The 13,489-nt window shown below is 55.8% G+C and overlaps 6 protein-coding genes across 6 annotated transcripts; 4 read left to right on the top strand and 2 right to left on the bottom strand.

Annotated features, from left to right (window-relative positions):
• The first annotated feature begins 214 nt into the window (after nt 1-214).
• BU26DRAFT_519599 (zinc-binding dehydrogenase) lies at nt 215-1,623 on the top strand. Its single transcript, XM_033829100.1, has one exon. It carries the CDS (start codon nt 446-448, stop codon nt 1,463-1,465), a length of 1,020 nt encoding a protein of 339 aa, XP_033684579.1. The 5' UTR covers nt 215-445; the 3' UTR covers nt 1,466-1,623.
• A 680-nt stretch (nt 1,624-2,303) lies between these two features.
• Nucleotides 2,304-4,472, top strand: BU26DRAFT_519598 (FAD/NAD(P)-binding domain-containing protein). Its single transcript, XM_033829099.1, has one exon. It carries the CDS (start codon nt 2,469-2,471, stop codon nt 4,380-4,382), a length of 1,914 nt encoding a protein of 637 aa, XP_033684578.1. The 5' UTR covers nt 2,304-2,468; the 3' UTR covers nt 4,383-4,472.
• A 183-nt stretch (nt 4,473-4,655) lies between these two features.
• On the bottom strand, nt 4,656-6,719 carry BU26DRAFT_320201 (uncharacterized protein). Its single transcript, XM_033822044.1, has 2 exons — nt 6,217-6,719; nt 4,656-6,156 (listed from the first exon to the last, which is right to left on the bottom strand). Exons 1-2 carry the CDS (start codon nt 6,376-6,378, stop codon nt 4,930-4,932), a joined length of 1,389 nt encoding a protein of 462 aa, XP_033684577.1. The 5' UTR covers nt 6,379-6,719; the 3' UTR covers nt 4,656-4,929.
• A 668-nt stretch (nt 6,720-7,387) lies between these two features.
• Nucleotides 7,388-9,695, bottom strand: BU26DRAFT_519596 (uncharacterized protein). The gene is made up of 2 exons (XM_033829098.1): nt 8,874-9,695; nt 7,388-8,812 (listed from the first exon to the last, which is right to left on the bottom strand). The coding sequence occupies exons 1-2, from the start codon at nt 9,651-9,653 to the stop codon at nt 7,505-7,507; spliced, it is 2,088 nt and encodes a 695-aa protein (XP_033684576.1). The 5' UTR covers nt 9,654-9,695; the 3' UTR covers nt 7,388-7,504.
• A 577-nt stretch (nt 9,696-10,272) lies between these two features.
• BU26DRAFT_505565 (uncharacterized protein) lies at nt 10,273-10,945 on the top strand (the record flags this gene model as incomplete). Its single annotated transcript, XM_033826857.1, has 2 exons — nt 10,273-10,478; nt 10,555-10,945. The coding sequence occupies 2 exons, from the start codon at nt 10,273-10,275 to the stop codon at nt 10,943-10,945; spliced, it is 597 nt and encodes a 198-aa protein (XP_033684575.1).
• Nucleotides 10,946-11,945: 1,000 nt separating this feature from the next.
• Nucleotides 11,946-13,275, top strand: BU26DRAFT_519594 (uncharacterized protein). Its single transcript, XM_033829097.1, has one exon. The coding sequence runs from the start codon at nt 12,302-12,304 to the stop codon at nt 13,052-13,054; it is 753 nt and encodes a 250-aa protein (XP_033684574.1). The 5' UTR covers nt 11,946-12,301; the 3' UTR covers nt 13,055-13,275.
• The last annotated feature ends 214 nt before the right edge of the window (nt 13,276-13,489 follow it).

Below are 13,489 nucleotides of genomic sequence, written 5' to 3'. Positions count from 1 at the left end.
CCTCCTGCTGGCTGGCTCGTCGGAGAGCCAAAAGCACAGGGTGGGGATGGGAATGGAGAAACGCTCGGGGTTACACAGACGGGATGATGCTGCGAGGGGCGCTAAGCCAAAACAGGGCTAAGCTAAGCCAAAACAGGGCTAAAGGGGGCCGATTCAGCCTCGCGGACGAACATCAAGCCGTCTCGGGTCGACCCTTCGCCCCGCACTCCCTGCCCACAACACCACGAGGCTTACTCCGAGTCCAGCACTCCGCCGCGTACTTACGGACGTATATGCTATTCATACATACCAGCGCAGCAGCCTTCGCGCCCTTGATTTTGTATAAAGACACTGAGGATGGCGACTCTACACTTGACCCACACAGCCAGAGCACTCGATCACCATCCCATCGCATCAGATTTCATCAAATAAACACATCATCCCTTTTCCTCTATCAACCTTCAATATGTCTACCACCATCCGCAAAGTCCTCATCCCGTCCTTTGGCGACGCATCCCATGTCACCATTGTTAACGCCGAAATCCAGCCGCCAGCTGCGAATCAAGTCCAGGTCAAAGTCCTGTACGCTGGCATGAGCGGCGCCGACCAGGCCATGCGAATGGGATACTACCCCATGCAGAAGAAAGCCCCATTGACGCCTGGCTACTGCCTCGTTGGACGCGTCCATCGCAACGGCTCCTCTTCCACCAAGTTCCAGAAGGGCGATCTCGTCGTCTGCCTGTCCATCTACGATGCGCAGGCCGAGCTTGTCAATCTCCCCGAGAAATACCTCATTTCCGTACCCAAAGGCGTGGACTTGCAGCAAGCGACTGCGATGATCTTGGACTGGAACACCGCCTACGGCATGGTCTACCGCAGCGCCAAGGTCTCCAAGGGCCAGCGCGTCTTCATCCACGGTCTCAGCGGCGCGGTCGGCTACGCGCTCCTCACGCTCTGCAAACTCGAGGGCGCAGAGGTCTACGGCACCGCCTCGCTATCCAAACATGCCGAGCTGCGCGAAGTCGGCGCAACCCCCTTCGTCTACACAGACAAGAACTGGGTCATGGGCATGAACACCATAGGCGGCGCGCACGTCGTCTTCGACCCCCTCGGCTACGAATCATGGGACGAGAGCTGGCGCATCCTGGCGCGGGAGGGCGGCCACCTTATCGGCTACGGTGGCAACCTGCACATGCTGAACGGAGGGGAGGCTCGCAGTCAGATTCCGTCTATCACCAAGTTGCTTGCGAGGAATATGGTTCCGTTTTGCCCGCAGAAGACGAGCTTCTACTACATCTCAAGGGACCAGAGCACATTCGAACCGGAGCTGAAGGCGCTGTTTGATATGGTCCTTCAGGGGAAGATCAAGGCGCCGATTAGGAAGGAGTGGACCATGGACGAGGTGCCTGAGGCGCATCGCACGTGGACTCAGAGTGGCGGCATTGGCTCGGTGGTTGTGAAGATTGCGGATGATGTGGAAGCGTAAATGTGACGATGTCTGGACGCGCCACTGGTTTCTCTTTTGGTGTTGGGTCGCGGCGTCTTTGCAGCAGTCTACATTATTCAGCTATCTCTAGTCACCATCCTACAATATCCAAGCCTTCATTTTCCAGCTCATTCATCACGGCCGTGAAGCGGTGCGACTTTGATGATAGCCACCGATCCTCGGCTTACCGAAATAGGAAATACCATGGATTCTTCTGATAACCACAACGTCCCCCCATTAGTACATACGGGTAACAGGTATACGTGCTCCGCGTTCTCACAACATCATACGCTCCACCTCGGATTGGACGGGAGGCCCTATTTTCGGTTGCCTGCGGGTTTCAGTCGCATCCGAACAGCTACAATGGGTACGGCATATGTTGAGAGGGGGAGCGCTCCTTTGGCCCAGTGGCTCCATCCTTCCACCCGTGTTTGGCGTACGCCGGTTCGGAGACTATTTCTCTCTTTTTGTGCGGTGGATTTAAGAAAGATTCGAGGCGGGCGCGTTCATTGGTGTCCGAGCAAGACGCAAGGCGGTCCATCGTGGTGGACCAGTCTCTGCAGACAAACGTAGCGCCCAACGTGGACTGCTGTGAATCTAACATGCACCCTGAACTTCCGCGTGTCCGATCAATTCGCGTTGGTCCGCCGTCCAAAAGACGCGTTCTTGCTCTAACGTTGTGGTGGAAGCGCGGAATTAGGTCCTCGGAGAGCGTTCTCGCTCCCCGCACTTCACCCCGCACTTTCCACGAGGAAGGTTTGCCGAGTGAGAACTACCCGTTTTGGATGAGTCGATGCGTGACCACGTCGAATGTCGCACTACAGAGAAAGCCACCGACCTTGGGACTCTTCTATAAATTCAGAGCCTCATTTCTTTGCACCTCCTTCTCCATGGCGATTGTTCCTCGAAATCCATATCACGAATTGGCACACCGTTCCTGAGCTCTTGAATCTCGACTCGCCACATACGTCGGCCCGCCACTACCCGCAGAACATCAGCCATCATGGGTGCTCATGACGGCCCAGAGCCCTCAAGCCAGCGTTGCGAGCCCGGCTCGGTCAACATCCCATTAGGCTCATATCCGGAGACATCAAAGTCCGAATCCGTCGATGCAGCCAAGGTCGCCCAGGACGTCATATCCAGCCTCACCGACGCCCTCTCCAAGAAGGACTACACCAGCCTCGCCAAGTTGTTTCTGGACGACAAGAGCTACTGGCGCGATCACCTCGCGCTGACCTGGGAGCTGCGAACGCTCAAGGGAGGCGAGAACATCTCGAAGTATCTTGAGGCCAGCACGACGCCACTCACCAAGGTCGAAGTCGATAGCAGTTCAGCGTTCCGGGCGCCGAAGTTCGGCCCGATCGACGCGTGGGGCGATGTGAACGGGATCTCTTCCTTCATCACTTTTGAGACGGATGTGGGCCGGGGTCAGGGCGTGATGACTCTTGCTGAAGAGGGCGGGAAGTGGAAGATCTTCACCCTCTATACCGCCTTGACCGAGTTAAAAGGGTATGAAGAGCCGGTTCGTCATAAGAGGGCCAAGGGCGTGCAGCATGGCGGAGACCCGAACAGGAAGAACTGGAAAGAGAAGCGGGATGCACAGACGGAGTTCAAGGACAGCGATCCACAAGTGCTTATCATCGGAGCCGGTCAGGGAGGCTTGACGGTTGCTGCGCGCTTGAAGATGCTCAATATCCCGTCCCTCATGATCGACCAGAATGAACGAGTGGGCGACAACTGGCGGAAACGGTATCATCAGCTTGTCCTGCACGATCCGGTCTGGTACGACCACATGCCATATATTCCATTCCCACCCACCTGGCCAGTCTTCACGCCAAAGGATAAACTCGCCGAGTTCTTCGAATCGTACGTCAAGCTTCTAGAGCTGAGCGCCTGGACACAGACGACGCTGAAGTCAACGTCCTGGAACGAAGAGAAGAAACAATGGAGCGTGACAGTGGAGCGCAAGAAGGCGGACGGAACAACCGAGACGCGAACGCTCCATCCAAAGCACATCGTCCAGGCAACCGGGCATTCTGGGAAGAAGAACTTCCCAACCATGAAGGGCATGGACAGCTTCAAGGGCGACCGGCTCTGCCACAGTTCCGAGTTCTCCGGCGCATATCCGAATTCCAAGGGCAAGAAGGCGGTCGTGGTGGGCTGCTGCAATTCCGGCCATGATATCGCGCAGGATTTCTACGAGAAGGGATACGACGTTACCATTGTCCAGCGCAGCACGACATGCGTTATCTCGTCGGAAGCCATCACCGCCATCGGGCTGAAGGGTCTTTACGACGAAGACGCACCTCCGGTCGAAGACGCAGATCTCTTCCTCTGGGGTCTACCGAGCGAACTCTTCAAAGCGCAGCAGGTGAAATGCACGAAAGTCCAAAACGAACACGACAAGAAGACGCTCGACGGGCTGCGCGCAGCAGGCTTCGGCATCGACAACGGGCCCAACGACTCCGGCCTGCTGATAAAATACTTCCAGCGCGGAGGCGGATATTACATCGACGTGGGCGCGTCGCAGCTCATCATCGACGGCAAAATCAAGGTCAAGCAGGGCCAGGAGATCGCGCAGATCCTGCCCCACGGGATCGAGTTCGCGGACGGCACGACGCTCGACGCAGACGAGATCATCTTCGCGACTGGGTACCAGAATATGCGCTCGCAGGCGCGCATCATCTTCGGCGATGAGGTTGCGGATCGCGTCGGCGATGTGTGGGGCTTCAATGAGGAGGGCGAGTTCAGGACGATGTGGCAACGGAGCGGACACCCCGGCCTGTGGTTTATGGGCGGCAATCTGGCGATTTCGAGATACTATTCGAGGATCCTGGCGCTGCAGATCAAGGCGATTGAGGAGGGACTCATTGCGGATGGTGCGTCGTCAAAGGAGCAGCGCTCCGCGCGTCTTTGAGCGGCTGGCTTGTAGGATCGTAGTGGTGGATATCGCTGCATGAGAATGGGTATGTAAGCTAGACTAACCAACACTTTTGCCACTCTTCACCACGCCGACGAGATCCCACGCATGTTTTCTACCTTCCGGGTATCTCTCATCTCCTTATCTGAAAACTCCTGCGGAACCGTGAGGTACCACCGCCACGCTTCTCCTCTTCATTATTCCTCGTCGCTGCCACTTGAGCTGGATCGTCGCCTTGAACACGTCCTCCATCCACCGGTAGTTCGGCACCATCTTTTCTCCGAATACTTACACTTCTCCGGATTCTCGACGTAGTGCGCTGCCACATCTCCAAGCTGCTGCGTGCGACACTGTCGGGAGGAGCTACCTGTGGCGGCTTCGAGTGTCTTTTCGGTTTCGCGCTTCTTGGCTGGCTGGGAAGAGAGGAGAGGGGAGGGTGGCGATGTGTTCCTGTGAGGCCCGATGGCGGGGCCATGTTCGAACTGCGGTGGAACCAGGAGCTGTGCAGGTGTTAGCGGGTGTCACTAAGTGCTCAGTCATCAACCTACCTTTCTTCTGGGGCTGGATGAACAGCATCCACCGGGGGCTGCCTCTTCCTGCGTTCTCTCCGCTCGTCAGGCTTGCGCCTCGCCTCAGCTATGCGCCGCTCGTCTGCCATTCTTCGCTCCTCCTTCAAGCGTCGGTCCTCCGTCACTCGTCTCTCGTCAGCGAGTCGTTTCTCGCTCGCCACCCGTGCTTCCTTTTTCAGCCGCTTCCCCTCCTTTTGCCGCTTCTCCTCCATTGCCTTTTTCTCCTCCGCCTTTGGTTCGCCGGATGTCTTTCCACGCGTAAACGGAACGGAAAACTTCTTCAGCATCGCCTTGACCATGCCGTCTTCCTTCGCTTTCTTCGGGCCCCACACATTCTCGGCTGGGAAGTCCAAGTGCACGGATATCGGACGCGTGAAGCTAAAGTCGTGGACGAAGCGCTCGAAGCTCTCCGATGGCTGTAGGTCATGTTGAGGCTGGTGGATAGGAGCGCGAGGTGCAGGCGCTCGGCGGACTGGTGCCCGTGGCTTGCTGCGCTCGGTGGGAACCTGCTGGTGTTGTGGGACGACTCGCGGGCGTCGTTTCCGTTGAAGGCGCGTTACTGACTCTATGACGGGTGGATGGACGCGGACGATGGTCTGGCTGCAGCCGGGTAGGTCGGGACGGTCCTCTGATGGGAGCTGCTGCTGCTGGTCTCCCCCTGGCTCCTGCGGCTCTTCACGAGGAGCCGGATCGTCATCTTGCGAGTACAAGCTGGAAGGTCCTTCGGGTACATGTTCCGGTTCCTGGAGGTACAATCCCGGCGGCATGCCCAGCACCGAGTCCACTCTGTCGTCCCTCTGCTGCTTATCGCCAGCGACGTCGCTTCTCTTTACTTCGATCTCAAGCACTCTGCGCCCATCCGGCACTCTGCCTCGCAGCGCGTTGTCGTCGACGTCAAAGTACACGGTCCAGCTGCTACTTTGCTCTTCTTCGACGGCGCAGAACCCCTCCCATCCCTGAAACTTCAAGCGGTCAAGAAAGTAGCCGAACGGTTCACTCAGATTGCGCCTGGCGTCTTCGCGGCTCCCGCATCGCAGCTGGTATGTCTGCGAATCGACGTAGAAACACTGTGCAGCAGCGGAGGCATCGTTTGCCACCGCATCCAGATCCTCGATGGTGTGCAAAGGGCATAGACGAAAGCGGGTAGCAGCTTCATGGCTTGAATGATCTCCTCCGGCCCCTTTCCCATCGTCGACAAATACCTAGCGCCACTATAAGCCTCTCTCAAACATTCCGCCCTCAGAGCAGTGGAGCCCACAAACCTTGCTGTCCCGCACCACCAGACTCCTCGCCACCAGCTCGCGCGACTGGCTCGACTGGCCCGCGCAACTCGCGAGCAGAAAACAGCCTCTGTTCTCATCGCTATCCCGTCCTACCGATGCGCCGCCGTTATTGTTGTTGCTGCAAGCGACGAGAAGCGACATTGCTGTATTGGCGAAATGCTGCGGCTGCACGTATGGAGGAAAACCATCATAACAGAAAGTGGCCCGAGGACCAAAACAAAGACCCCCCGGCGTGCTACGTCACTAATTGTGAAACGTTAATGGCATGATGTTATGGGTGGGATAGCATGGATATGCTGGTATTGTGCGACGGTTGCGGAACAACAAAACCGAGGGCGTGCTGACGACGACTGTAAACATGGCTTTTTGCAGCCTCATCCCTCCTCTAATTCAGACCTGTAAGATTTGAACCGCGACTGCACGCTCGTGGCGTTTGTGGATTACCTGGGGAAGTGAGTAGGATTTTGGCGACTGGATATTGCTTACGGGGCGAATAGATTCACCGTCCTACAGTCGCATTGACGCGTCAAGGGCTTTGAGACGGATATTGCAGCGACGTCGCGCAGGCTTGAAGAGGGCGCACTATTGGAGAGTCGGGGGATAATTTGAATTACACCGCCAGCGACTCCGATTCCAATCAATCAACGACATCACGATGGAAGAGCGACTCCAGCAACGGACTTCTCCTCGCCCTTCTCATGCGCTCGACGCGTCTTACTAATGTTCTCTACCGTCAGCCGGAGAGGGGAATGGCAATGTTTGCGGTTGGCGGCGTAGAAGCAATAAGCCTAGAACCTGGAGGAGATCGCAGTTCACGTTTTCATCACCGCGAAAATAAATGAGTAGTCGACGTCGTCGTCCTCCATGAGACCACTCGCCAGGGCGAACATGGCGCGTTATAGTGCGAACGTCTTCCCGGCGAAGGACCGCGGGTTGGACATGGTTGCGGCTGCTTGTTGGCGCAAGGGTTGAGGTACATAATTACCAGCTTGCTGAAGTCTGGACCCCGGATCAAAAGCGACATGGCCGGAGATCCCGCTGGAGGTCGAAGGGCAGTGTGGAGTTTGCAAGCAGCCTGTGGAACAATCACGCGTATTTAAGATCACAGCTCATTACCTGACTGTCCAAGTAGAACCTCTGATCAAGGATCGTATATTCCAACTACGCGTACGGAGAAGTCCCATGGCTATCAAACACCGCAAAAGCGCCCCATGCCGCCTATCTTAGACCCCACGGAAACGTATATGTTATGTAATCCATCCCTCTATTAAGAAGGAATCCCCTTGCCACCGGCCTTCACATACTCCGCGATGACTTCGCTCGCAATATCCGCAAGCGGGGTAGGGAATAGCGCCGGAGCCAACTTCGCAGCCTTGCGAGCCTTGACTGAGTCTTCCATATCCCACAGTTCTCGCAGGACGGTGTTCGCGATGACGTAGGAGCGCGTAGTATGTGCCATCCACTCTTCTGGCGTCGCCGCCTTTCCGTCAATGCTGCTACCCATCTTCGCCTCCATCTTCTGGAACAGCACGCTGCAAGCACAATTGATCGTAACGTAGTCCATCTTCATGCGAGCGACTGCTTCCTCGAGTGCTTCCTGGAGCGTCTCGAGAAAATGTATCAGCCCCAGTTCATCGATGGACTTTCGGTTCCGCTCCGGGAGCGCCTTCTGCATCTCGGTGCCGAACCTGTAGAGGGTGCGAAGAAGAGTCTCCTCATCGTGCAGATAGTCGCGAAGAATCTGGATCGTTGGCAAGGTATCCATGTCCCATGTCTTATTGGATTGGCGAGCGTGCTTTGTAGCTGGGACTGCGCGACCAGAGGGATTCCCGTATTTTGAAACCTTCAAGAAATGCGGGTTCGTCCCGGCTGATACTCTCATCCGGTCGACCATCCTCTCAGCCTCGACTGGAAAGTCAGGTCCCATGAATAGCTCCTGACTGTGACGCTTGCTGATGGCCTTGATGGATCCCCAGGTATTACTGAGTCGTTCTGTCTGCTTCAGGCCGTTGTACAGGTACGACATCGCATACACGTGAGGTGATGTATTCGCCAGGCTCAGACCAGCCTCTTCGTAATAGGTAAAAAGGGTCAGTCTCAGCTTGCCGCAGAGAACTGGATTCGCTTTTCGGAGGAAGTCAGAATCGTCCGGAGGCAATACGCAGCCACGCATGGCCCCCATGAGTGAATCGTTCTTCTGGGCAGCCTGCAACTTGTGGCGTCGAGCACCAGGGAACGGCCAGGCGCACACCCACCCACGGACAGTTCGAAATGTCTCCGCCAGTTTCCTATGGTCCTGGGCGAACTGCACCTTTTTACCAGCTTCCGTCATTCGCTTGTCTAAGGCCTGGCCGAGACTCAGAAGCTTGGAAAAGGCAGTACTCGATCCCAGGTGGGTTCCGACCGATAGCGACAAGATAGTCTCAGCCGCTAGTGCCGCCTGCACTGAGATAGGGCCACCGTCGTTGATAGCCTGAAGGACTACTGATACCTGGTCTAAACTTGCGGCAGGTAGTGGCTGCTCATACGAGACGGACCGAATCTTCTCCGTCTCCCAGAGCCCCTTGCGAACCATCTAGCCATATCATCAGTCATTGGTCTACAGCAAAACGAGAACAAGTGAGTAGTTGACTTACACTCTCCATGCCCAATTCCATCATGTACTGGACAAGCGTCTGATCTTTCGCTACCAAGGTGGGGTCTTGTAAGTCGTAGTAGCGTTCAGATAGCGGTTCGAGGGGGAATATATAACCCTTGTGTGACTTCCGTATATTTGCAATGTCACGAAGAGTTGTAAGGCCCAGGTAGAACGGATCAGATGGGTCTGCGCCAATGACTAAGGCGGCCTTGCCGCCGATCGCCATTGCACGCGCATATATCTGCTGCTCCTGGTAGCCAATCAATTCGATGGCCGCTTCGGTTATGAACGCTGCGACTCCTGGATCGGGGGGGTTGTTCTGATCTTCGGTACTCGTCCACACAGTCTGGATATGCTTCCAGGCCTTCTGCGCATCTTCGAGGAAACAGAACCACTCGAAGCGAAGCTCTTCTTCTTTGCTCAACTTCGGCACGTACACCTTGCTCGTCGAAGATATATCTGAGGTAGTGTCCATAATATCTCGCTCCCCATCTGACTCGAAGTCTTCGTCCTCGGTGGTGGCGAGGTTGAGCTTCTCGAAGAGATTCGCGAGTGGCTCGGTAGTCACTTCCTCGACGTCACCCACTTGTGCCTTAGCCACCTTCTGCACCACCACGCGGTCTTTCAGGAGAATCTCCATCTGCTCCAACACCCAGTTGAAGTACAGGTGGCCCTCGTTATCACGCGGATCCGCGAGTTGGTCCTTGGCGTATCGATCAGCATAACGCCTCCGCGCGGCGATGGCGCTCTTGTAGCATCGCCAAACCGAGCGTGGCATGACGAGCGTGGTCCTCAAGGCTGAAAGGAAGCGCGTTTGGTTGAGAATCTCCTCGGTGGAGATCTCATACTTCGGAGGTTGTGCGTCGCCCTCAGGCGCGGCTGCGCGAAATGCTTCTGGGATTGCTGATCGCTGTTTCGCCGCTCGTTTAGCCAGTGTGCGGTTTCGACCTTTTAGTCGCGTCGATCCCGTTGCAGGGGGATTCGCTGGGCCTGAGCCAGTGGTTTGGACATCGTTGCCATGATCCTTTGCCGTCTGCAACACCCACGATACCACGACGGACGTCTCGAACTTGTAGCTCTCGTAACCGCCCATTGAGTCGACGACCGGAGGTAGATAGCTTGTATATGTAGTAATATAGGTTCCTGGTAGGAATGCAGTAGAGTCGTATATGAAAAGTTGAGGGAGGAGGTTTGCGGAGAAGTCAGGCCAGAAGAGCAAGTGCAAAGTAGTTGTATCCGAAGCGTAGGTCAGGATCTCGCCTACGTTCACACAGGCAGGTATCCAAGGGCGACGAAATTTTCCGAACTCTTATCTGCGGGGTCAGTAGTGACCAAAAGCCCCTCGACTGCGTACTTTTTCGAAGGGGGTGTGAAAGACCGAGTCCATCGCCGCGGATATGCGTACAAGCCGAGAGGCGCCGCCACACAGATGGTGCATCATGAACACCCATTCCCTCGCCCTTTTGGATATACTTGACAAGGTGCTGGCCTACGTCCGCGCCCTCGGCTTATATGTGGCCAGCTCGTTGAGCAAACCGTTTGCCGGGCCGTCACGCGGAACGGGAGCAAATGAAGTACGCCGCTTCATACGAAGGACCAGAAGGTTTGTGGAAGCACTTTGACCCGCATGATTCCCGCTAGAAGCGAAAAGGCTGAAGTTCGTCTGGTGTGACAAACAGCCTTCGGTCGCGGCTCAACCCTAGCGAGCGCTCTTTGGAAGCGCCAACGTGGATTGACAACGGCATTGCTCCTCTTGTTTCCTTTGGTCGCTCCACCTCCAAACATCCTATCCGCGCCAACCGATCCGCGTCATGTCAAGGAACGCGACCACCTGTAGAGATTCCTCCACCAGGAAGTGAGGTCCTACCTCCACCGACTGTAGCAATAGACGCTACAACGAGTTGGCAGATGTACGAAACTGTGGCCTCGATCGCTCACAGTCGTTCATCGGTTCTGCTATCGGCGAGTTCGAGCGCGGCTCGAGCGAGGAGGTCGCCGATCGAGGCCCCCTTCGCTCACTCCCGTACTTCGACCGTTCCTTTATTTCAAGATAGACATCCCGATGACTAGAATAGAAGCAGATGAGCTCCTCGAAACCGCCAAGGATTGTGGCTAGGTTTCGAAGTGACTTTCCACTCCTTCTCGAGATCGCCCTGGCCAAATCGTAACATCGTGACCACGCTTCCAGCTTAGAACGAAGGGACCAGAGGAAATAAACCGAATCTCCAAGCAGGTGCAGAATCACGAGGTGTCTCCCCCTCTCCAATAGAGAAGCTTCCGTATTGCTCAGGAGCTGGGAGACCAGGATAATTTAGGTACTGAGCCTTGCGCCTATGTCCGCATACCAGCCAGAAACCTTTTCGCAGAGCTCTTTGCATCCGGCCAGTATCAGTGCCGTCTCTCTTAGTCAAACACAAGCGTGCCGGTACTGTCGTGGTGGAACGCGGAAGAATCCGGAGCCGGAGTACCATTCCTTAGTCCGTCCCTTACTTTTTTTTGGTTGGTTGGGGGAGATGGGGGGAAGGACGAATCTCTCTCATATAGAGCCCGAACTTCCGAGAGGAGGAAGTAGAGCACAAAGCAAGCCAAGAGATCAATAAAGGAGTATCTTCCGTTAGCCATGGCTCACCGAACGAGACAGAAAGATTAGGTGTTTGTGTGCTCTGAATTGAACCCCACCGCACATTCGAACAAAGATGTAGGGCCCATTGCGATATATAAAGCTCGACGCATCGGGCTGACGGCGACCGGTCGTATGCGTTCTGCCTCGTGCTCCGCTGAGATGCTAGGACGGGAGCCACAACTCATGCGAAGTTTAACCGATACGAAGGCAACAAGCCGTGAGTCGAACGAAAGAGTTCTTGGAGCAGCTTGATAAACGGTGAGCGTACTGGCTAACGGGATGGGAATGGCCGTGTTGGGGTGATGTAGTAGAAGATGAAAGCAAAGGTTTGTCACGGCTCGAAAAGTAGTCATTGGCCCTGATTACCTAATCATGCAGATCCGAACGTCGGCGCCTGGCAGTGTCGCATTCTTCTCCACCAGGTGCAAATGTACGCTCGATCATAAACAACAATGTAATGCACACGAGTACCGACATATGATTTTATTCAGCATCTCCAATCGATGCTAAGCGGCCCTTTACTGGACGCACGACGTCATTCCGCAACCGGGTAGCCGAAACCGGAGAGATACTGCACAAGCGTCTCCCAATGCCGCCTCTAGTGGGGGTCGGCATTATATACCACAGCTCTACAGCTAACTTCCACATCGGGCCATTGCCGAACGTGCTGTCGTCAGCTTGCGAGGTAGCTCGGCTATTCTTAGCCTAAGACATCTTTTACCCTCACTTAGCTTAAATCCCATCTCCCTCCGTTTCTGCTCAACATCATCCATCAGTCCTAGAGAAACATCGCCGTTCCAGCCATGGACGAGAACATAAAAGCCACCGGTCCAGCCCCAACCGCTCCCACTATCCGCGCCGACGTAGCAGCCTTATTCCAGGACATAGAGCAAACCTTAGCCTCAACCACTCTAGGCGACCAGCGATGGTACCTCCTCGCCCTCGCGGCCCTCGTAGGCGGCACCGAGCCCGAACTCGCAGCCCAACTCTACCTCTACATCATCAACAAGCCGGGCTACCAGCAATCCCCCGTGCGGCAAGCCCTGATCCGGCGCCTGCGCGAAGCCCTCGTAAAGCTCGTGTCCATCATCGGCGTCTGCAAGCCTCTCTCAGCCATCATCTCCATCATGAAAGTCGAGCGTCCGCAAGACCGCGACTACAGCTTCACGCGAGCGGACTGGAAAAACGACGCAGCGAACCACGAGCGCGGCATGTCCTGGCTGCGCCAGATCTACACGCACAACACGGACTCGACGCTCGCGCTGTTCGACGCGCACCAGGACTTTCGCTGGATCAGCACCGAGATTACGTATGGGCTTTACTTGAGCGATCGCCAGGTGCTGGATGACTTGGATACGGAACTCGTGGTGCTGGTGGGGATTACGATTCAGAATTTGAGGCTGGAGACGCACTGGCATATCAGGGGGGCGAGGAGGATTGGGATGAGTAGTGCGGATGTGGGAATTGTGATGGAGTGTGTGACGAGGGTTGGGGGGTTTATGGGGACGAGGCTGGATCGGATTCCGAGTGTGGAGGAGGTGGAGGGGGATGTCTGAGCTACTGTGGACCTTGAGGCAAAAGGAGCCATGTGGCCTCGATGGCCAGCAGGACGCTTCACAAGCATGACAATTTTTCTCCCTTATCCCCGCGTCAGTGGCCTAGGTCATCTAATTGCAGCCTCAGAAGTCATCACCAAAGTCATCAACAACACCGAAATCCCCTCCATAATTCGCACCCAATCCCCGCCGAATCCACTGTCCATTAGCCTCCATGATGCGGTGACGAAGTCAGGTCGCCCCAGCCGTGCAGGAAAATGACCGCCAACCTCCCACGAAGATGCACTGGTAGAAGTGTTGTGGCTCGCCCATACAATTCGTGGTCTCATCCGCCGTTCTAATGCGGTAGCATTGGAGCAGGGTGATTCCGTCTGCGAACTCTCGGGTCGCACCCTTTGTTCTCCATCATGCTCCGAAGTCGAGTGCAGGTGGTTC

Source organism: Trematosphaeria pertusa (genome assembly GCF_010094035.1).
Source record: "Trematosphaeria pertusa strain CBS 122368 unplaced genomic scaffold BU26scaffold_7, whole genome shotgun sequence".
Lineage (NCBI taxonomy): Eukaryota > Fungi > Ascomycota > Dothideomycetes > Pleosporales > Trematosphaeriaceae > Trematosphaeria > Trematosphaeria pertusa.
This window is presented reverse-complemented; position numbering and strand designations above follow the sequence as displayed.